Source organism: Mustelus asterias, chromosome 29, assembly GCF_964213995.1.
Source record: "Mustelus asterias chromosome 29, sMusAst1.hap1.1, whole genome shotgun sequence".
In the NCBI taxonomy this organism is placed as follows: Eukaryota; Metazoa; Chordata; class Chondrichthyes; order Carcharhiniformes; family Triakidae; genus Mustelus; species Mustelus asterias.
The window spans coordinates 8,402,053-8,424,155 of NC_135829.1; the positions used below are offsets into that span (position 1 = coordinate 8,402,053).

Genomic DNA, 22,103 nt, shown 5'->3' on the forward strand with positions numbered 1-22,103 from the left:
TGTCCAAAAAAATTCCCCCTTTGTGAGTTGCTACACAGGAAAACATTGGAGGCTGCAATATTTGAAAATTGCTTTCCTTGAGCGTCATCCGCTACAATTCCGCATATTTCGATAGGGAAAACGATATTTGCATAATTGTCACGGATGGCGGAGCTTTGAAAGGGTGGATACAAAATAACTTGAATTAGTTCCAGTCTGAGTTCCTTTCAGCCAGTTCCTGTTTACTTGCCTTCGGCTCAAGAAAAGTTACCTCCTCCTTCACAGTCTTGGAAACCTTTCTTATTTTGCATCTACTTCGTTGAGGTGAGATCTTTCCACTTCTTTTACAATGCTTTTGTTTAATTTTATTTCAACGAATAATGCAACAATTGCCTGCACGATTGAGCCAGCGGCCAAAGAACTAAAAGCTTTTGTTTACAGGCGAGACAGGTCGAAGTTTTGGAGAAGGAAAACTTAACATTGTCATGAACTTGTTAAACATCAGCAGCACACGTGTTTTGAAAATATTACAACCTAGTTGGAATGGGAGTGTTTAATAACACACTCTGAAAGGTTTGATGTGAATTAGATAATTTAAAACGGTGTATTGTTGAATAGTGACATTTTCAGCCTGTGTATGTGAAGTTTTCTTGTTAGTGAATTCGATTTGATTTGCTTTAATTTATTATTGTCACATATGTTAGCATGCAGTGAAAAGTATTGTTTTTTGCACGCTATACAGACAAATCCGGGATGTCTCTGATCGGGTCCCAGATATCCTGAGGTGGGAGGGAGAGGAACCAGAGGTCGTGGTACATATTGGTACCGCTGACATAGGTAGGAAGAGGGAAGGGGTCATGGAAAGAGAATATAGAGAGTTAGATAGACAGTTGGGAAGGAGGAACGCAAAGGTAGTAATCTCAGGATTGCTGCCTGTGCCACTGGAAAGTGAGAGCAGGAATGGAGTGAGGTGGAGAATGAATGTGTGGCTGAGGGACTGGAGGCTGGGGCGGGGATTCAGGTTCCTGGATCATTGGGACCTCTTTAGGGGAATGTGTGACCTGTACAAAAAAGACGGGTGGCATTTGAATTCCAGGAGGACCAATATCCTGGCAGGAAGGTTGGCTAAGGCTACTGGGGAGACTTTAAACTAGAAAGGTTGGGGGGAGGGAATCGTGATGAGGTGACTGAGAGCGAGGAGGTTAGCCGGCAAATAGAGAAGGGTTGTACACAGTGTAAGAGGGAGAATAGACAGGTGATGGAGAAGGGGAGAGCTCAGACAAAGGTTTGAGATGTGTCTAGGGTAAATGCAAGGGGTTATGGGGATGGGCCTGGGTGGGATTGTGGTCGGTGCAGACTCAATGGGCCGAATGGCCTCCTTCTGCACTGTAGGGATTCTATGATTCTATTCTATTCCATGGATTCAAATGAGCATTTCACTTGGTGCCATTCTCTTGCCTTCTCCCCGTGTTCCTGCACATTATTTCATTGCAAATAACCATGGAATTTCCTTCTAATTCCACTAATCAACCTGCAACCACCACACCAACCAACTCAAGAACAGCTTCTTCCTTGCTGCCATCAGACTTTTGAATGGACTTACCTCGCATTAAGCTGATCTTTCTCTACACCCTAGCTATGACTGTAACACTACATTCTGCACTCTCTCGTTTCCTTCTCTATGAACAGTATGCTTTGTCTGTATAATGCGTAAGAAACAATACTTTTCACTGTATGCCAATACATGTGACAAAAATCAAATCAAAAGAAACATCAACTTAATGCGAGGTAGGTCCATTCAAAAGTTCGATGGCAGCAGGGAAGAAGCTGTTCTTGAGTCGGTTGGTACGTGACCTCAGACTTTTGTATCTTTTTCCTGATGGAAGAAGGTGGAAGAGAGGGCGGCACGGTGGCACAGTGATTAGCACTGCTGCCTCGCAGCGCCAGGGACCCAATTTCAAGTCTGGCCTCGGATCACTGTCTGTCTGGAGTCTGCATGTTCTCCCTGTGTCTGCGAGGGTTTCCTCCGAGTGCTCCGGTTTCCTCCAACAGTTCAAAGATGTACAGGTTAGATTGATTGGTCATGATAAATTAACCCAAGTATCAGGGGGATTAGCAGGGTAAAAATGAGGGGTTACGGGAATAGGGCCTGGGTGGGATTGTGGTTTTTGCAGACTTGATGGGCTGAATGGCCTCCTTCTGCACCCTGGGGATTCTATGATTCTAGCCACACTGAGTGAGTGAGAGAATGTCCGGGGTGCGTGGGGTCCTTAATTATGCTGGCTGCTTTGCCAAGGCAGCGGGAAGTGTAGACAGTGTCAATGGATGGGAGGCTGGTTTGCGTGATGGATTAGGCTACATTTGCGACCTTTTGTAGTTTCTTGCAGTCTTGGGCAGAGCAGGAGCCATACCAAGCTGTGACACAACCAGAAAGAATGCTTTCGATCGTGCATCTGTAAAGGTTGGTGAGAATCGTAGCTGACATGCCAGATTTCCTTCGTCTTCTGAGAAAGTAGAGGCGTTGGTGGGTTTCCTTAACTATATTGTCGGCATGGGGGGGCGGGGGGGGGGGGGGAGCCAGGACAGGTTGTTGGTTAACAAAATTCTAATGCTACCATTTTCCCAGAGTTACGACTCGGGCTGATAATATATATCGTTTCCTTTCTTTTTAAAAAAAAGAACCGCAGCTGTAATTTTAAAAGCTGAAGATAAGTAGGTGGGTTCGAGGGGAGATGAGCAAACATCAAGGATGGTAGAGGCATAAATTCTCACCACATTTTAAAAGTATTTGGACTTAAAGGACCGTAACCTGCTTTGGACAGAGTGCAGGAGGTTTAGGGTTCGGCTGGGCAGCTCTTTGTTAACCAACATCAATGTGATGGCCCGAATGGCCTTCTGTGTTGTAAATATTTCCTAAGATGTGAAGATCGCAAGGTACAAATGTTGGGGAGGCAGTGGTGTAGTGGTATTTTCACTGGATTAGCAATCCAGAGACCCAAAGTAATGCTCTGGAGACTTGGATTTGAATCCCGCCACGGCAGATAGTGAAATTTGAATTCAATAAAATTCTGGAATTAAGAATCTACTGATGACCATGAATCGATTGTCATCAAAAACCCATCTGGTTCACTAATGTCCTTTCGCGAAGGAAATCTGCCGTCCTTACCTGGTCTGGCCTTAGGGTGGTTAGCACTGCTGCATCATTGGGCCCTTGGTTCGATGCCAGCCTTGGGTTACGGTCTATGTGGAGTGGTTTCCTCCGGGTGCTCTTGATTCCGCCCACAATCCAAAGATGTGCAGGTTAGCTTCACTGGCCATGCTAAATTGCCCCTTGGAGTCGGTTTTTTAAAATCAATTCCTGGGACATGGGTGTCACTGGCTGGGCTAGCATTTATCGTCCATCCCTAGTTGCCCTTGAATTGAGTGGCAGTTGAGAGTCAACCACATTGCTGTGGCTCTGGAGTCACATGTAGGCCAGACCAGGTAAGGACGGCAGATTTCCTTCCCTAAAGGACATGAGTGAACCAGATGGGTTTTTCCGCCAATTGACAATGGTTTCATGGTCACCAGTAGATTATTAGTCCCAGATAGTTATTATTGAATTCAAATTCCACCATCTGCCGTGGCGGGATTCGAACCCGGGTCCCCAGAACATTAGCTGTGTTTCCGGATTAATAGTCTAGCGACAATACCACTAGGCCGTCGTCTCCCCACGTGCCTTACTCTAATATATTTTCAATTTTTTGATGTTTTTTCATTACGTTTGAGTAAAGGCTCCATTATCTTTCCTGACACAGTCCACGGAATATTTTGCAACGGTGTATCCTGTACTTCTGTTAAGTATGACACTGAGTAATCATCCTGCCAATCAAAGCATTAGAGTTTGACCATATCCAATAACTTGTGCAGCTTGATTCCACATTTATAACATCTTTAATTGTCGCTTTTCAGGTATACCCAAAGAGCGACAAAGATGACCTTTTATGATGGCATTTATCCCTTCTATCCAACTTCACGAGTACCAGTGGTGTTCAACACCATCCAAATTGTGGTCATTCTTATATTTTTAGTCTTCCTCGTTGCCTTCCTCATTATACTCATCGGCATCCGGGGGACAGAGGTAAGTACCTGTTTTAATTGAATTAACTGCAGCCACACAGTGTCAGGGACCCGGGTTCGATTCCCGGCTTGGGTCACTGTCTGTGCAGAGTTTGCGCGTTCTCCCAGTGTCTGCGTGGGTTTCCTCCGGGTGCTCCAGTTTCCTCCCACAGTCCGAAAGACATGCTGGTTAGGTGCTAAATTCTCCCTCGGTGTGCTCTGTCATTCAATAAGATCATGGCTGATCTTTTCGTGGACTCAGCTCCACTTACCCACCTGCTCACCATAACCCTTAATTCCTTTACTGTTCAAAAATCTATCTTTGCCTTAAAAACACTCAATGAGGTAGCCTCAACTGCTTCACTGGGCAGGGAATTCCACAGATTCTCAACCCTTTGGGTGAAGAAGTTCCTCCTTGATTCCGTCCTAAATCTGCTCCCCCTTACTTTGAGGCCATGTCCCCTAGTTCTAGTTTCACCCGCCAGTGGAAACAACTTCCCTGCTTCTATCTCATCTATTCGCTTCATAATCTTATATGTTTCTATAAGATCTCCCCTCATTATTCTAAATTCCAATGAATATAGTTCCAGTCTACTCAGTCTCTCCTTACACTTGGTCAAATGCTGCCTTAATGTCAAGGGCAGTCACTCTCACCTCACCTCTGAAGTTCAGCTCTTTTGTCCATGTTTGGACCTAGGTTGTAATGGGGTCAGGAGATGAGTCACTCTGGCTCCTGTACAATTACTATGTAATTCCCTTGGATTGATATTCAAGAAAAGGTTAATGGATTATATGCATTCACTTACCACAGTACTCAGAAGCAGTTCACTTGGTGTTATACCCATGTTGTGTGAATGTGCCACTTCCCAATTTAAATAGTCCGGCGTTAGTTTTGATCAGTGGACACAGGATGTAAATCCCGACTCTCAGCTTCTCTAACCTCGGGGATGAGTGTGTGGGGAATTGAGGTGGGCGGCACAGTGGCACAGTGGTTAGCACTGCTGCCTCACAGCACCAGGGACCCAGGTTCGATTCCCGGCTTGGGTCACTGCCTGTGTGGAGTCTGCATGTTCTCCCCGTGTCTGCGTGGGTTTCCTCCGGGTGCTCCGGTTTCCTCCCACAGTCCAAAGATGTGCGGGTTAGGTGGATTGGCCATGCTAAATTCTCCTCTGTGTACCCGAACAGGCGCTGGGGTGTGGCGACTAGGGGATTTTCACAGTAACTTAATTGCAGTGTTAATGTAAGACTACTTGTGACTAATAAATAAACTTTAATATGTGACGCACAGAACTGAATAGATACAGCAAGTTTATTACCCAGCACAATTTCACAGTAGATGTATTGGGAGGGCCTGTTCAACCTATTCCTTGGGCAGAATAGTAAGAAGTCTCACAACACCAGGTTAAAGTCCAACAGGTTTATTTGGAATCACGAGCTTTCGGAGCGCTGCTCCTTCATCAGGTGAGTGGAGAGATGGCTTCACAGACAGGGCATATATAGGCAAAGACATAATTGCAAGATAATGATTGGAATGTGAGTCTTTACAGGTACAGACAATGTCTGTATATGCCGTGTTTGTGAACCCATCTCTCCACTCACCTGATGAAGGATCAGCGCTCCGAAAGCTCGTGATTCCAAATAAACCTGTTGGACTTTAACCTGGTGTTGTGAGACTTCTTACTGTGCCAACGCCGGCATCTCCACAATCTTGGGCAGAATAGAGAGTGGTTGGAATATTGGTGTGGCTTGGAATGTGGCACAGTACTTGGAATGTCTGTTCTCTTTGCGATTGGACAGTGCATTTGTATTCTAATATGTAATCATTTTCCAGAAGTTGCATTGGCTTGTGAGGATCACCCTGAGTGTCTTCATTGGTGCTGTCATTGTTGGTGAGTATCGTCAGACCAGCTCTTGTTAAGGGCACTTCCCTTTGCTAAAAAGGGTGCTTCTCAATGCGGGCTTGATAGTGCAGCAAAGGCTCGGTGTTGGCCTAGTTTATGGCAACAACAGGTTGCTCCAAAGGAATAATTCAGAAGTGAAATTGTGCAGTGCTGACTTGGCCAGCACTGCGCTTCAGTAAGAGCAGCAGCGAGCCAGCTGGAGATGAAAAAGAACCTCAATGTGAGCAGCAGACAAATAAAAAGCTCGGAGATTATTGCCAATTAAGTGAAGCAGGAGACAGTTACTCTGAGGATAGAATAGATAAAAGGGATGGGTACTTGTGACATTAGAAGCATTAGAATCATAGAAACAGTACAGAAGGAGACCATTCAGCCCATCGAGTCTGCACCGACAACAATCCCATCCATCCCCGTAACCCTAAGCATTTACCCTAGCTAGTCCCCCTGACACTAAGGGGCAATTTAGTATGGCTAATCTACCTAACCCGCACACCTTCGGACACTAAGGGGCAATTTAGCATGGCCAATCCACTGAACCCGCACATCTTTGGATACTAAGGGGCAATTTAGCATGGCCAATCCACCGAACCCGCACATCTTTGGACACTAAGGGGCAATTTAGCACGGCCAATCCACCTAACCTGCACTTCTTTGGACTGTGGGAGGAAACCGGAGCACCCAGAGGAAACTCACGCAGACACAGAGAGAAGGTGCAGGCTCCACATGGACAGTCACCCGAGGTTGAAACTGAACCCGGGTCCCTGGCACTGCGAGGCAGCAGTGCCAACCACTGTGCCACCCCAACATTAACACTGTTCCTTAAGTGCCCCACCCTATCCAGAAATATTAAGGCAAATAGGAGCTTAAGAGTGAATTGATGGGCTGAATGGCCTCCTTCTGCATTGTAGGGATTCTATGATTCTAATGTAACAAGCCCCCAACCCTTTTCTTTGCCAGTCTACCTAAAATTTAGCAATTGTTTGGCTGACGTACAAAAACAAAATGTAGGTTCAGAGGGAGACCTGCAAACAGTGTCGATAACGGAAACAGAAGGTGGAGCAAATGTCCCCTTTTGTCTACTGTATGTTTCTGTGACCCAAGAGCAATTTCACGACCTGAATTGAACAAGTGTGCAAATTGTCTATTGATCTTTAATTATCCGCAGGCAGAAGGCATTAACTGGGGTTTTATATATAACAAGGCCCTTCCTGAATCTCCCATGTGGTGGAGTTAGGAGGCAAACGCTTGTGATGTTTCACTCTATAAAATAAATATCAGACTGAGTCAAGATTAGCTCTTGTGTCGTTCACCACTCACTGGCTCTCCTCAGCAACTGGAGCTTGTTTTATATAACAGCAGCTTAAACAGGAGAAGCAGGCATATGTACCATCAAGCCCTGAAGTGACCAAATATTTCAATTATGTAACATGGTGAAAATGATAGAAGCAAATTCAAAGCTGCGGGAGAAATGTGCGTGTTAGCCTGCCTAATATTTAACCATCTTCCCACAGTAAAACAAAGCATGCAGTGTATCCCAACTGTACCCAGGGCAGTGTACTCCAAGGGTACCTAGGGCAGTGTACGCCAACGGTACCCAGCGCAGTGTACCCCAACGGTACCCAGGGCAGTGTACCCCAACGGTACCCAGCGCAGTGTACCCCAACGGTACCCAGGGCAGTGTACCCCAACGGTACCCAGGGCAGTGTACCCCAACGGTACCCAGGGCAGTGTACCCCAACGGTACCCAGGGCAGTGTACCCCAACGGTACCCAGGGCAGTGTACCCCAACGGTACCCAGGGCAGTGTACCCCAATGGTACCCAGGGCAGTGTACCCCAACAGTACCCAGGGCAGTGTACCCCAACGGTACCCAGGGCAGTGTACCCCAACGGTACCCAGGGCAGTGTATCCCAATGGTACCCAGGGCAGTGTACCCCAATGGTATCCAGAGCAGTGTACCCCAAAGGTGCCCAGGGCAGTGTGTACCAACTTATCCAGGCAGTGTACCCAGCCTGCTGAACACATCTGCAGTAATGGGAGCTTCTGGGAGATGGCAGAAAATCATAGAATCATAAAGTGCAGAAGAGGCCATTCAGCCCATCGAGTCTGCACCGACACGGGAGAAATACCTGAACTCCCACCTAATCCCATCTACCAGCACTTGGCCCTTAGCCTTGAATGGTATAACAAAGGCAAAATACTGTGGATGCTGGAATCGGAAACAAAAACAGAAAATGCTGGAAAATCCATGGAGAGAGATTGGAGCCAACGTTTCAAGTCCAGATGACCCTTCGTCAGTGACGAAGGGCGGGGTTTCCCAGCCTTGCGCCCCGAAACCGGAAAATCCCATCCGAGGTGAATGGACCTTTCCATGGTCCGCCCCTCCCCTGCTCCGATTCCTGTGGTGAGCGGCAGGTCAGGAAAATTCGCCCCAAAGGGTCATCTAGCATGACCCTGACAAAGGGTCATCCAGACTCGAAACGCTGGCTCCATTCTCGCTCCACAGATGCTGTCAGGCCAGCTGAGACTTTCCAGCATTTTCTGCTTTTGCCTTAAATGTCATGACGTACCAAGCGCTCATCCAGATAAACCAACGTTTTTTGAATTGGAGGATTCAGCAGTGGTTAATTACAAAAGAGGTAGATTAAAATACAACAGAATGAAGTGGTTACAGGCAATTGGGTGAATCTTAGAATCCCTACAGCACAGAAAGTGGCCATTCGGCCAATTGAGTCTGCACCGACCACAATCCCACCCAGGCCCTACCCCCATATCCCTACATATTTACCCACTAATCCCTCTAACCTATGCATCCCAGGACACTAAGGGCAATTTTAGTACGGCCAATCAACCTAACCCGCACAACTTTGGACTGTGGGAGGAAACCGGAGCACCCGGAGGAAACCCACGCAGACACGAGGAGAATGTGCAAACTCCACACAGACAGTGACCCAAGCCGGGAATCGAACCCAGGTCCCTGGAGCTGTGAAGCAGCAGTGCTAACCACTATGCTACCGTGCCGCCCAGCGTGGATTAAGTAGTTGCAAGAGTGTTGCTTGGGTAAATATTACAAAAAGTCTTTGTGGACCCTTACCTTGCCAATGGGCCAAGGAATTACAACATAGATGCACAAATACAGACACTGGAAAAATAACTTTAAGAGGGGAGGCGATGGCCTAGTGGTATTATTGCTAGACGTTTAATCCAGAAACTCAGCTAATGTTCTGGGGACCCGGGTTCGAATCCCGCCACGGCAGATGGTGGAATTTGAATTCAATAAAAAATATCTGGAATTAAGAATCTACTGATGACCATGAAACCATTGTCGGAAAAACCCATCTGGTTCACTAACGTCCTTTAGGGAAGGAAATCTGCCGTCCTTACTTGACCTGGCCTACATGTGACTCCAGAATGTGGTTAATTCAACTGCCCTTCAAGGGCCACTAGGGATGGGCAAAAAATTCTGGCCAGCCAGCGATGCCCGTGCCCCAAAAATGAATTTTAAAAAATATTTTTTTTAATAAGAATTGCCAAATATAAACATTTTCCAAGGGCAGATACGCATTACAAATAAAAGTAAAATACTTTTTATACTGGGCGGCACGGTGGCACAGTGGTTAGCACTGCTGCTTCACAGCTCCAGGGACCTGGGTTCGATTCCCGGCTTGGGTCACTGTCTGTGTGGAGTTTGCACATTCTCCTCGTGTCTGTGTGGGTTTCCTCCGGGTGCTCCGGTTTCCTCCCACAGTCCAAAGATGTGCGGGTTAGGTTGATTGGCCGTGCCAAAATTGCCCCTTAGTGTCCTGAGATGAGTAGGTTAGAGGGATCAGCGGGTAAATATGTAGGGATATGGGGATAGGGCCTGGGTGGGATTGTGGTCGGTGCAAACTCGATGGGCCGAATGGCCTCCTTCTGCACTGTATGATTTCTATGACTACGAATGCTGCAATTAAGAACAGAAGATGCTGGATAAACTCAGCAAGTCTGGCAGCATCTGTGGAGAGAGAATCAGAGTTAATGTTTCGAGTCTCGACGGTAACTCTGTTTCTCTCTCCCAGACATGCTGAGTTTATCCAGCATTTTCTGTCTTTCTCCCGCTGCACCGCACATGCATTCCCAGCGAGCTGCAGCGACAGTGAGTCGACAAAGGCTTGAAAGGAAGGTTTCTCAATAGTTTGTGTGTGAAGATGAGCGATCCGACATTGATCATGTCCAGTCAAAGTCTGACTCTGCAACATAAACATTTACAAAGCAGATCCAAACAATGAAGCAGTTTTTGATATTGGATCAGATTGTTTGGACATGGTTAACTGGCTGTGATTGAAAAGAAGGAAGTCCATCAAAAGATGTCCATCAAGGAATGAGCTGAAAAAGGGGCTTAGGAGAGCTAGGAGGGGACACGAGAAGTCCTTGGCGGGTCGGATCAAGGAAAACCCCAAGGCTTTTTACTCTTATTTTAAGGTTTATAAAATGATGAAGGGGATAGATAGAGTGAACGTTCAAAGACCATTTCCTCGGGTGGATGGAGCTATTACAAGGGGGCATAACTATAGGGTTCATGGTGGGAGATACAGGAAGGATATCAGAGGTAGGTTCTTTACGCAGAGAGTGGTTGGGGTGTGGAATGGACTGCCTGCAGTGATAGTGGAGTCAGACACTTTAGGAACATTTAAGCGGTTATTGGATAGGCACATGGAGCACACCAGGATGACAGGGAGTGGGATAGCTTGATCTTGGTTTCAGATAAAGCTCGGCACAACATCGTGGGCCGAAGGGCCTGTTCTGTGCTGTACTGTTCTATGTTCTATGTCTTTGCACTTGGTGAGGGGGAAAGTCTAACAACTTCCTCTTCTTTCTCTTTAGTCGTGAATTTCACCAATGACTGGGAGACGGGGTTTACGACGGTGAACACAACCTACAAATCCTTCAGCAATGAGAAAGTCAAAGCGGAAGTTGGGATTCATGTTGGGTTCAAAGGAGTGAATATAACACTGAGAGGTAACGCTTTCAGTTAGAATCATAAAATCATAGAATCCCTACAGTGCAGAAGAAGGCCATTCGGCCCATCGAGTCTGCACTGACCACAATCCCACCCAGGCCCTACCCCTTAACCCCACATATTTACCCTTCTAATCCGTGGGTTTACTCCGGGTGCTCCGGTTTCCTCCCACAATCCAAAGATGTGCGGGTTAGGTTGATTGGACATGCTAAAACTGCCTCTTAGTGTCCTGGGATGCGTAGATTAGAGGGATTAGTGGGTAAAATATGTAGGGATATGGGGGTAGGGCCTGGGTGGGATTGTGGTCGGTGCAGACTCGGTGGGCCGAATGGCCTCTTTCTGTACTGTAGGGTTTCTATGATAATCCCCCTGACACTAAGGGGCAATTTAGCATGGCCAATCCACCTAACCCGCACATCTTGGGAGGAAATCGGAGCACCCGGAGGAAACCCACGCAGACACGGGGAGAATGGGCAGCACGGTGGCACAGTGGTTAGCACTGCTGCCTCACAGCGCCAGGGACCCAGGTTCGATTCCAGCCTCGGGTCACTGTCTGTGTGGAGTTTGCACGTTCTCCCCGTGTCTGCGTGGGTTTTTCCTCTGGGTGCTCCGGTTTCCTCCCACAGTCTGAAAGACATGCTGGTTAGGGTGCATTGACCCGAACAGGCGCCGGAGTGTGGCGACTCGGGGAATTTCACAGTAACTTCATTGCAGCGTTAATGTAAGTCTTGTGGCTAATAAATAAACTTTAAACTTTTTACTTCAAATGTGCAATCTCCACACAGACAGTCACCCGAGGCTGGAATCGAACCCGGGTCCCTGATGCTGTGAGGCAGCAGTGCTAACCACTGTGTCACCCTGCCACCCAGTCCTCTTTCTTTCCCCACCCACCCGTCTGATGTGTGCGGTAATGTAGTGGCTGTGCTGTCAGCCTTGTAGGTTAGTTAGTTATCCTCCTGATCTCAAGTGGGCCACAACAATGTTCCTCCATTGGGCCCCGTCCTGCCCATGTAAGGCCCCTGACTTCCCTGGCTGAGCTTTCATCCGATGCTGACATGTTGGCCAGAGTTCGCTACTGCGTTATAGTCAGGGAAGTGTACAGCACAGAAAAAGGCCCTTCAGCCCATCACATCTGCACTGGTCAAAGACAAACCACCTAACTATGCTAATCCCAATTTCCAGCACTTGGTCTATAACCTTGTATTGCTTGGCATTACAAGTATTTATCTAAATACAAGAGCCAGGATGTCTTGTTGCAGCTTTATAAAACTTTGGCTAGGCCGCATTTTGCGTTCAATTCTGGTCGCCACATTCATAGAATCCCTCCAGTACAGAAGGAGGCCATTCGGCCCATTGAGCCTGCACTGATAACAATCCCACCCTATCCCCTAACCCCACATATTTACATGCTAGTCCCCCCGAAACTAGGGTCAATTTAGCACGGCCAATTAACCCAACCCGCGCATCTTTGGACTGTGGGAGGAAACCGGGGCACCCGGAGGAAACCCACGTAGACACGGGGAGAATGTGCAGACTCCACACAGACAGTGACCCAAGTTGGGAATCGAACCCGGGTGCCTGGCACTGTGAGGCAGCAGTGCTAACCACTGTGCCACCGTGCTGCCCGTGTCATGTTACAGGAAGGATGTGAAGGCTTTGGAGAGGGTGTAGAAGAGATTTATCAGGGTGCTGCCTGGATTAGAGGGTGTGAGCTATAAGGAGAGACTGGACAAACTCGGGTTGTTTTCTCTGGAGCGGTGGCGGCTGAGGGGAGACCTGATAGGAGTCTGTAAAATCATGAGAGGCGTAGATAGGGTTGACGGTCAGAATCTTTTTTCCCCAGAGTTGAGAGGCAGAATTTTACCGGGTCACCCCACCCTTCGAGCTCTTAGCTCTGACAAAGGGTCTTCCAGACTCGAAACCTTGGCTCTATTCTCCCTCCGCAGATGCTGTCAGACCTGCTGAGATTTTCCAGCATTTTCATGTTTTTGTATCTTAAATTATCTGTTTATTATTAGAAGTCACAACCCTCAATGAAAGCAGGGAATGTTCTACACAAGGAAAAGCTAATGAGTATGTAATAATGTGTCTGCAGGGCTCCCTGAGGGTCAACTGAATGAAATCATTAACTACAATGAAGAATTTCTATGGGTGTTTGGACTGAACTACGAAAGCCAGTATCATGAAGGCCTGGAGAAAGGCCTTCCCGATCCAATCCTGTACATTGCAGAGAAGTTTACTCCCAACAGTCCGTGTGGTGTTTACTCACAGTACAGGGTCTCTGGTCACTACGCCTCAGCCACAATGTGGTAAGTTGCAGAACAAGGAACCCGTGCCAACCTTCAAACTAATCATTTCTTTTCTGAAGGCTCCATAGTCAACAACGTATTGGCCAATTTGACAATGTAAAGTAAAAGCAAAAGTTCATTTATTTATTAGTGACAAGTAAGGCTTACGTTAACACTGCAATGAAGTTACTGTGAAAATCCCCTAGTCGCCACACTCCTGTTCGGGTACACTGAGGGAGAATTTAGCACGGCCGATGCACCCTAACCAGCATGTCTTTTGGACTGTGGGAGAAAACCGGAGCACCTGGAGGAAACCCACATAGACACGAGGAGAATGTGCAGATTCCACACAGACAGTGACCCAAGCCGGGAATCGAACCTGGGTCCCTGGCGCTGTGAGGGAGCAGTGCTAAACCTACCCCGAACAGGCACCAGAGTGTGGCAACTAGGGGATTTTCACAGTAACTTCATTGCAGGTTGATGTAAGCCTACATCTGACTTTAATAAGTAAACTTTAACTTTAAAAAACTTTAAACTTTAGGGTGGCACGGTGGCACAGTGGTTAGCACTGCTGCCTCACAGCACCAGCGACCCGGGTTCGATTCCCGGCTTGGGTCACTGTCTGTGCGGAGTCTGCATGTTCTCCCCGTGTCTGCGTGGGTTTCCTCCGGGTGCTCCGGTTTCCTCCCACAGTCTGAAAGACGTGCTGGTTAGGTGCATTGGCTGGTTAGGTGCACTCCCTCAGTGTACCCGAACAGGGGCCGGAGTGTGGCGACTGGGGGATTTTCACAGTAACTTCATTACAATGTTAAAGTAAGCTTACTTGTGACACTAATAAATAAACTTAAAACTATGCCTTTGGTTATTGACTCCTCTATTGAAGAGAAAGGTTTCTTCCTATCCACCCAATCTGTGTTCTGGTCCTCGCTAGCTCTGCCCCTTTGCTCTGAATGGCACATCAGAGGAAATAGGTTGCATCTACCATATTGTATCTTTCATCATTTTAAAGGCTTTGATTTGACCCCCCTTCAATCTTCTGTAACTGGGAGTACAATCCTAACCTGTGCAACCTTGATCCATCTGTGTAAAGATTGAGCCAGTGTCTTTATAATTGCTTTTTCTCTCTTGCTTACCAGGGTGGCTCTATGTGCCTGGATGCTTTCCAATATCCTCCTGTGGTTGTTGGTGTTTTTATATGGAGGATACATGATACTGGTAACTGGCTTATTCATGATCTTCTCATTGATCTCATTTGGTACCACAAGACACACCCCACTCTGCGCCATCCAGTTTGATGATGCGACTCTGGAGAGTAGTCTTGGGCCATCATTTTGGCTCACCTTAGCAACAGGTATGTATCAAGGTACAGCCATTCTTGGGGGACAGGTCCAAGATGGTGTCAATTCATTGCATTCTACTGGAGACTAATTCAATGAGCATTTTCAATAATTAATTACATTAGTTACACGGTGACAATGCAATATGAATCATAGAATCCCTACAGTGCAGAAGGAGGCTATCTGGCCCATCAAGTCGACACCAACTCCCCGACAGAGCATACCACCCAGGCCCTGTTCCCTTATTTATCCCACTAATCCCCCTATCCTACACATCTTGAAGACACTAGGCAAGATTCTCCGGCCCCTCAGCCGTGTGTTTCCTGCCGGCGGGAGGTGGCGCCTTGTTTGCTAGCGGCGGGATTCTCCAATCCCTACACTGTCAATGGGAATTCCCATTGACGTCACCCCACGCTGGCGGGAAACCCGTGGGTGGGGTTGTGCTGCCGGCCATACTGGAGACTCCCGCTGATGTGAACGGCTGGAGAACTCCAGCCACCAAGGGCCAATTTAGCATGGCCAATCCAGCTAACCCACACATCTTTGGACAATAAGGGGCAATTTAGCATGGCCAATCCAGCTAACCTGCACATCTTTGGACAATAAGGGGCAATTTAGCATGGCCAATCCAGCTAACCCACACATCTTTGGACAATAAGGGGCAATTTAGCATGGCCAATCCAGCTAACCCACACATCTTTGGACAATAAGGGGCAATTTAGCATGGCCAATCCAGCTAACCCACACATCTTTGGACAATAAGGGGCAATTTAGCATGGCCAATCCAGCTAACCTGCACAGCTTTGGACACCAAGGGGCTATTTAGCCTGGCTAATGCACCCAATCTGGACATCTTTTGACTGGGAGGAAACCGGTGCACCCGGAGGAAACCCATGCAGACACGGGGAGAACGTGCAAACTCCACACATAGTTATCCAGAGACCCAGGATAATGTTCTGGGGACCTAGGTTCTAATCCCACCAGGGCAGGTGGTGAAATTTGAATTCAATAAAAGTCAGCAATTAAAAACCAAATGATGACCATGAAACCATTGTTGATTGTCGTAAAACCCATCTGATTTTTAGGGAAGGAAATCTGCCATCCTTACCTGGTCTGGCCTACATGTGACTCCAGAGCCACAGCAATGTTGTTGACTCTCAACTGCCCTCTGGGATGTACAATAAATGCTGGCCTAGCCAGTGCCGCCCACATCCCGTGAATGAATAAAAAATATATCACTTTTTCATGTATACCACTGTTCCCAGCTGAATGTGAAATTCCCGATGATGGGGGAGTCCAGAACTAGGGGTCATAGTTTGAGGATAAGGGGTAAACCTTTTAGGACTGAGGTGAGGAGAAATGTCTTCACCCAGAGGGTGGTGAATGTGTGGAATTCACTACCACAGAAAGTAGTTGAGGCCAAAACATTGTGTGTTTTCAAGACGAAATTGGATATAGTTCTTGGGGCTAAAGGGATCGAGGGATATGGGGTGGAAGAGGGGATCAGGATATTGAATTTGATGATCAGCCATGATCAAAATGAATGGTGGAGCAGGCTCGAAGGGCCAGATGGCCTCCTCCTGCCTCTCGTTTCTATGTTTCTAGGTTTCGATGTTTATTTAGATGATCTTGAATACAGGATTGGAAATCTTGTTTTAAAAACTCTTCTTTGCTGTGATCAACTTTTTCTTTGGGTAGGGGGGGATAGTGGGGAGGCCTGTAAGGCCCTTCTCCCTGGATCAAACCTTCTGGCATTGCAGTAACGGTGGGTGTCCCAGATGTATCTGTAGCGACCCGACCCACCATTGTTGACGAAATCATCGGATTGATCCCGCGGACCATTTAGAGAGGCATCCATTGACTCTGTCTACACTTCCCGCTGCCTTGGGAAAAGCAGCCAGCATAATCAAGGACCCCACGCACCCCGGACATTCTCTCTTCCATCTTCTTCCGTCGGGAAAATGATACAAAAGTCTGAGGTCACGTACCAATCGACTGAAGAACAGCTTCTTCCCTGCTGCTGTCAGACTTTTGAATGGACCTACCTCGCACTAAGTTGATCCTTCTCTACACCCTAGCAATGACTGTAACACTACATTCTGCACCCTCCCCTTTCCTTCTCCCCTTTGTACTCTATGAGCGGTATGTTTTGTTTGTAAAGTGCGCAACAAACTATACTTTTTACTGTATCCCAATATATGCGACAATAATAAGCCAAATTAAATCAGTGACTGAGAGTAACAGAGTTGGCACCTCACAGCGTTCACACTAATAAACACCCACAGCCTACAGCGGAATTTGCAGCGATTTGGTTACAAATGGAATCTGTTGTTTAAAGACATGAAGCTTCAGAGGCTAAAAGGTGTTTGATTTTCCCTTTCTCCTTTGTTTGGCTTGTTGTTGCAGCTTTGCTCTGTCTGATTATCGGAAGCACGATCGTAGCCATGAGTCTCTTCACTCCGGCAATGTTGAACAAGGTCTTTCTGGTAAATGGCAGCAGCAATGAAGATGAGAGCCAGGAAACCGATTTCTATAACCACACTTACAATGAGGTGGAGAAGGATGTCCAGAGTTTGCCACTCGAGGTGAGTGCAAGACACTTGCAATCCTCCCGCCATCGCTGTTCTTTCCGAATGCTGCCCTATTGGATATTCCCGAGTTTAATCGCTCCACCATTGGCAGCCTAGGCTCCGTCGAATCGTAGAATCGCTACAGTGCAGAAGGAGGCCATTTGGCCCATCAGGTCTGCACTGACTTTACTAATAGAGCCTCCCACCCAGGCCCTATCCCATAGCCCCACGTACTTGTCCCTAACCTACGTACCTTGGAGCAGCATGGCGGCACAGTGGTTAACACTGCTGCCCCACAGCCCCAGGGACCCGGGTTCGATTCCCGGCTTGGGTCACTGCCCGTGTGGAGTTTGCACGTTCTCCCCGTGTCTGCGTGGGTTTCCTCCGAGTGCTCCGGTTTCCTGCCACATTCTGAAAGGTGGGCTGGTTAGGGTGCATTGACCCGAACAGGCACTGGACTGGTGACTAGGGGATTTTCACAGTAACTTCATTGCAGTGTTAATGTAAGCCTTACTTGTGACTAATAAATAAATAAAAACATAGCAAGGGGCAATTTAGCCATGGCCAATCCACCTAACCTGCACATCTTTGGACACTAAGTGGAGCTGAGTCCATGAAAAGATCAGCCATGATCTTATTGAATGACAGAGCAGGCTCGAGGGGCCAGATGGCCTACTCCTGTTCCTAGTACTTATGTCCTGAGGGCAATTTAGCATGGTCACTCCACCTAACCTACATATCTTTGGACTGTGGGAGGAAACCGGAGCACCCGGAGGAAACCCACACAGACATGGGGAGAACGCGCAAACTCCACACAGACGGTGACTCGAGGCCGGAATTGAACCCGGATCCCTGGCGCCATGAGGCAGTAGTGCTAACCACTGTGCCACCGTGCTGCCATTCAGCTGCCTAATCCCATTCCCTTCCTGAAACACTCCAATCCCTGTCACCCCACCCCAGCCTCCCGCTTGACTAAACTACACCAACATGTGGGCTTGGTGTCAGACTTTGTTTGGCAATGGCCCTGCAAAGCTCCCAAAGATGTTTCACTGCCTTATATAAATACAAGTTGTTGCTTTATCCGTTCCCAACGTTACTGAGTCTCTGTCACAAGAAGGGCTTCACTCGCGCCACTGGATGGTCTTCCCAAGTTCCTCCACAGACATGGTAACCCTCAGCCACCAGCTATGTGTGTCAGGTAACTAATACACATCCCATAATTTTCTGCCCATTCATTTTGACCATCCATAGGAGCACCTATAGACTGTGTCGCAGCCACCAGTCTCATGTGCCAGTTCACACATCTTAACATTTATTACATATTGTCTTGAGGAGGCTTACATTAACACTGCAATGAAGTTACTGTGAAAATCCCCCTCGTCGCCACATTCCGGCGCCTGTTCGGGTTACACGGAGGGAGAATTTAGCACGGCCAATGCACCCTAACCAGCACGTCTTTCGGACCTAGGAGGAAACCGGAGCACCCGGAGGAAACCCACGCAGACACGGGGAGAACGTGCAAACTCCACACAGACAGTGACCCAAGCCGGTAATCGAACCTGAGTCCCTGGCGCTGTGCCACTAAGTGGATTGACTATGATAAATTGTCCCTTACTTTCCCTGGTCGATTATTGGGGTAAATGCGTGGGGATAGGATGCCCAGTGGGTCCGGGTAAGGTGTTCTGTTGGAGAGTCGTGGCAGACTCGATGGGCTGAGTGGCCACCCCTCACCCCCTGCTCCCACCCGTCACCCCCTGCTCCCACCCCTCACCCCCTGCTCCCACCCCTCATCCCCTGCTCCCACTCCTCACCCCCTGCTCCCACCCCTCACCCCCTGCCACCACCCCTCACCCCCTGCTCCCACCCCTCACCCCCTGCCACCACCCTCACCCCCTGCTCCCACCCCTCACCCCCTGCTCCCACCCCTCACCCCCTGCCACCACCCTCACCCCCTGCTCCCACCCCTCACCCCCTGCTCCCACCCCTCACCCCCTGCCACCACCCTCACCCCCTGCTCCCACCCCTCACCCCCTGCTCCCACCCCTCACCCCCTGCCACCACCCTCACCCCCTGCTCCCACCCCTCACCCCCTGCTCCCACCCCTCACCTCCTGCTCCCACTCCTCACCCCCTGCTCCCACCCCTCACACCCTGCTCCCACTCCTCATCCCCTGCTCCCACCCCTCACCCCCTGCCACCACCCCTCACCCCCTGCTCCCACCCCTCACCCCCTGCCACCACCCTCACCCCCTGCCACCACCCTCACCCCCTGCTCCCAACCCTCACCCCCTGCTCCCACCCCTCACCCCCTGCTCCCACCCCTCACCCCCTGCTCCCACCCCTCACCCCCTGCCACCACCCTCACCCCCTGCTCCCACCCCTCACCCCCTGCTCCGACCCCTCCCCCCCTGCACCCACCACTCACCCCCTGCTCCCACCCCTCACCCCCTGCTCCGACCCCTCACACCCTGCTCCCACCCCTCACCCCCTGCTCCGACCCCTCACCCCCTGCTCCGACCCCTCACACCCTGCTCCGACCCCTCACCTCCTGCTCCAACCCCTCACACCCTGCTCCCACTCCTCACCCCCTGCCACCACCCCTCACCCCCTGCCACCACCCTCACCCCCTGCTCTGACCCCTCACCCCCTACTCCCACTCCTCACCCCCTGCCACCACCCTCACCCCCTGCTCCCACCCCTCCCCCCCCTGCTCCCACCCCTCACCCCCTGCTCCCACCCCTCACCCCCTCTACCACCCCTTGCCACCACCCTGACCCCCTGCTCCCACCCCTCACCCTCTGCTGCCACCCCTCACCCCCTGCTCCCACCCCTCACCCGCTGCTCCGACCCCTCACCCCCTGCTCCCACCCCTCAGCCACAGGCTCCCACCCTTCACCCCCTGCTCCCACCCCTCACCCGCTGCTCCGGCCCCTCACCCCCTGCTCCCACCCCTCAGCCCCAGGCTCCCACCCCTCACCCACTGCTCCCACCCCTCACCCCCTGCTCCCACCCCTCACCCCCTGCTCCCACCCCTCACCCCCTGCTTCCCACCCCTCACCCGCTGCCGCTGAACTGACACATGGCATGATCGACCTTTTCTTTTCTTCCTTCCCAGGGTTTGGACAAGGTGGTGTAAGCGAGGGAGAAAATCTTCTGCGTGCCCTGGACTAGCGCCTTTCTCCTTTGTCCTCACCAGAAAATGACGGACCTGCTCCGTTTCCCGTGAGCCTGGCTTTCTCTTTCTTAAACCACATCCGCGCAAGCACCCACCCAATATCTAACACGAGGTGCCCACAAGTAGAGAATCACCACCGCTTTTTTTTAATTTGTACCCTTTCGTTCTTGCCTTTTGCACGAAGATGTGGCTGCCCGAACCCTCAAGGGGAGAGAAGACTTCTCGGAAGGAACCAGACGCAAAGCAGCTGATAATCAAACCCAAGAACATGAACACTTGTTCCCCAATGAGATTTGCTGGAGGAATGTATCGAGTAGATAAAGAACAAAGAGTTAAGAACGGTACAGCACAGCAACAGGTCCTTCGGCCCATCAAGCTTGTGCTGACACATGATGCCTTTCTAAAGACCTTTTGTCTCTACGCGGTCCATATTCCCTGCCTATTCATGTACCTGTCAAGTTGCCTCTTGTACGTTGCTATTGTATCTGCTTCTACCACCTCCTGTGGCAACGCATTCCAGGCACTTACCACCCTCTGTGTAAAAAACTTGCCCCTCACATCTCCTTTAAACTTTCCCCCTTTATGTCACCTGGGAGTTGACATTTGGATTTGGATGTGAACGAATTGCACATAAGTTCATAAGATATAGCAGCAGAATTAGGCCATTCGGCCCATCGAGTCTGTTCCGCCATTCGATCATGGCTGATATGCTCCTCATCCCCATTTCCCTACCTTCTCCCCATGACCCTACAACCCATTAAAAATCTGTCTAACTCCTCCTTAAATGTACTCACTGTCCCAGCATCCACCGCACTTTGGGGCAGCGAATTCCACAGATTCACAACCCTTTGGGAGAAGTAGTTTCTCCACAACTCTGTTTTAAATTTTCTGCCCCCTTATCCCTAAGACTGTGACCTCTCGTCCTAGAATGTCCCACAAGAGGAAGCATCCGCTCCACGTCTGCTTTATCCATAGCCTTTTATCATCTTGTTATACCTCAATTTGATCTCCCCTTTAATCCAACATTAATCTAACTAAATGGGAAAAACTTTGCAGCAAAAAATAAGTGAATAGGTGCAGGTTAGGGGGAGGGGGAATTGAGAGAATAGCATCGCAGTTGAGAAATGAACGATGTTCTTTGAACCAGGGCTGTGCCATGGTAACGCACTGCAGTGTGGTTCGATTATACTGGAGACTGAGTTGAGTCCTACCTGCCTCCGCATCTAATAAACCCCTTGCTAATTGCGTGAGAAATTCCTACAGCCCGGGCAGCAAGCGCAAAAGAAAGTTTTGAGATCAGTATTCGTACCCTAGGTTCCCCTCCACTGTGAGAGTCAGCAGTCTGGGATATCAGAAGTAGAGTAAGAGGTCTCACAACACCAGGTTAAAGTCCAACAGGTTTATTTGGTAGCACGAGCTTTCGGAGCGCTGCTCCTTCTTCAGGTGAGTGAAGAGTTGTGTTCACAAACAGGGCATATATAGACACAGACTCAATGCGAGTCTTCCAACCATTATCTTCCAACCACTCACATTTCAACCATTATCCTGTAAATTGAGTTTGAGTCTATGTATGCCCTCTTTGTGACACAACTCTTCACTCACCTGATGAAGGAGCAGCGCTCCGAAGGTTTGTGCTACCAAATAAACCTGTTGGACTTTAACCTGGTGTTGTAAGACTTCTTACTGTGCCCACCCCAGTCCAACGCCGGCATCTCCACATCATATCAAAGTAGTGCAGAATGGATTCATTGAGAGGTC

At 49.1% G+C, this 22,103-nt stretch overlaps 1 protein-coding gene across 2 annotated transcripts; it reads left to right on the top strand.

The window, feature by feature from the left end:
* Positions 1-223: 223 nt before the first annotated feature.
* Positions 224-20,827, top strand: LOC144480532 (dual oxidase maturation factor 1-like). 2 transcript variants are annotated; one of them, XM_078200096.1, is made up of 8 exons: positions 224-303; positions 3,931-4,099; positions 5,909-5,966; positions 10,841-10,975; positions 13,072-13,285; positions 14,401-14,615; positions 17,008-17,186; positions 20,286-20,827. In XM_078200096.1, the coding sequence occupies exons 2-8, from the start codon at positions 3,953-3,955 to the stop codon at positions 20,304-20,306; spliced, it is 969 nt and encodes a 322-aa protein (XP_078056222.1). In that variant the 5' UTR covers positions 224-303; positions 3,931-3,952; the 3' UTR covers positions 20,307-20,827. The 2 variants fall into 2 exon arrangements, with proteins under 2 accessions (XP_078056222.1, XP_078056223.1); XM_078200097.1 differs by lacking the exon at positions 224-303 and adding an exon at positions 432-552.
* The last annotated feature ends 1,276 nt before the right edge of the window (positions 20,828-22,103 follow it).

Bases quoted from the DNA above. Each gene is read 5' to 3' on its own strand.
- LOC144480532 (XM_078200096.1), top strand. From the start codon at position 3,953: ATGACCTTTTATGATGGCATTTATCCCTTCTATCCAACTTCACGAGTA. The intron at 4,100-5,908 runs GTAAGTACCTGT...ATCATTTTCCAG, and splicing joins TCGGCATCCGGGGGACAGAG to AAGTTGCATTGGCTTGTGAG. The intron at 17,187-20,285 runs GTGAGTGCAAGA...CTTCCTTCCCAG, and splicing joins TCCAGAGTTTGCCACTCGAG to GGTTTGGACAAGGTGGTGTA.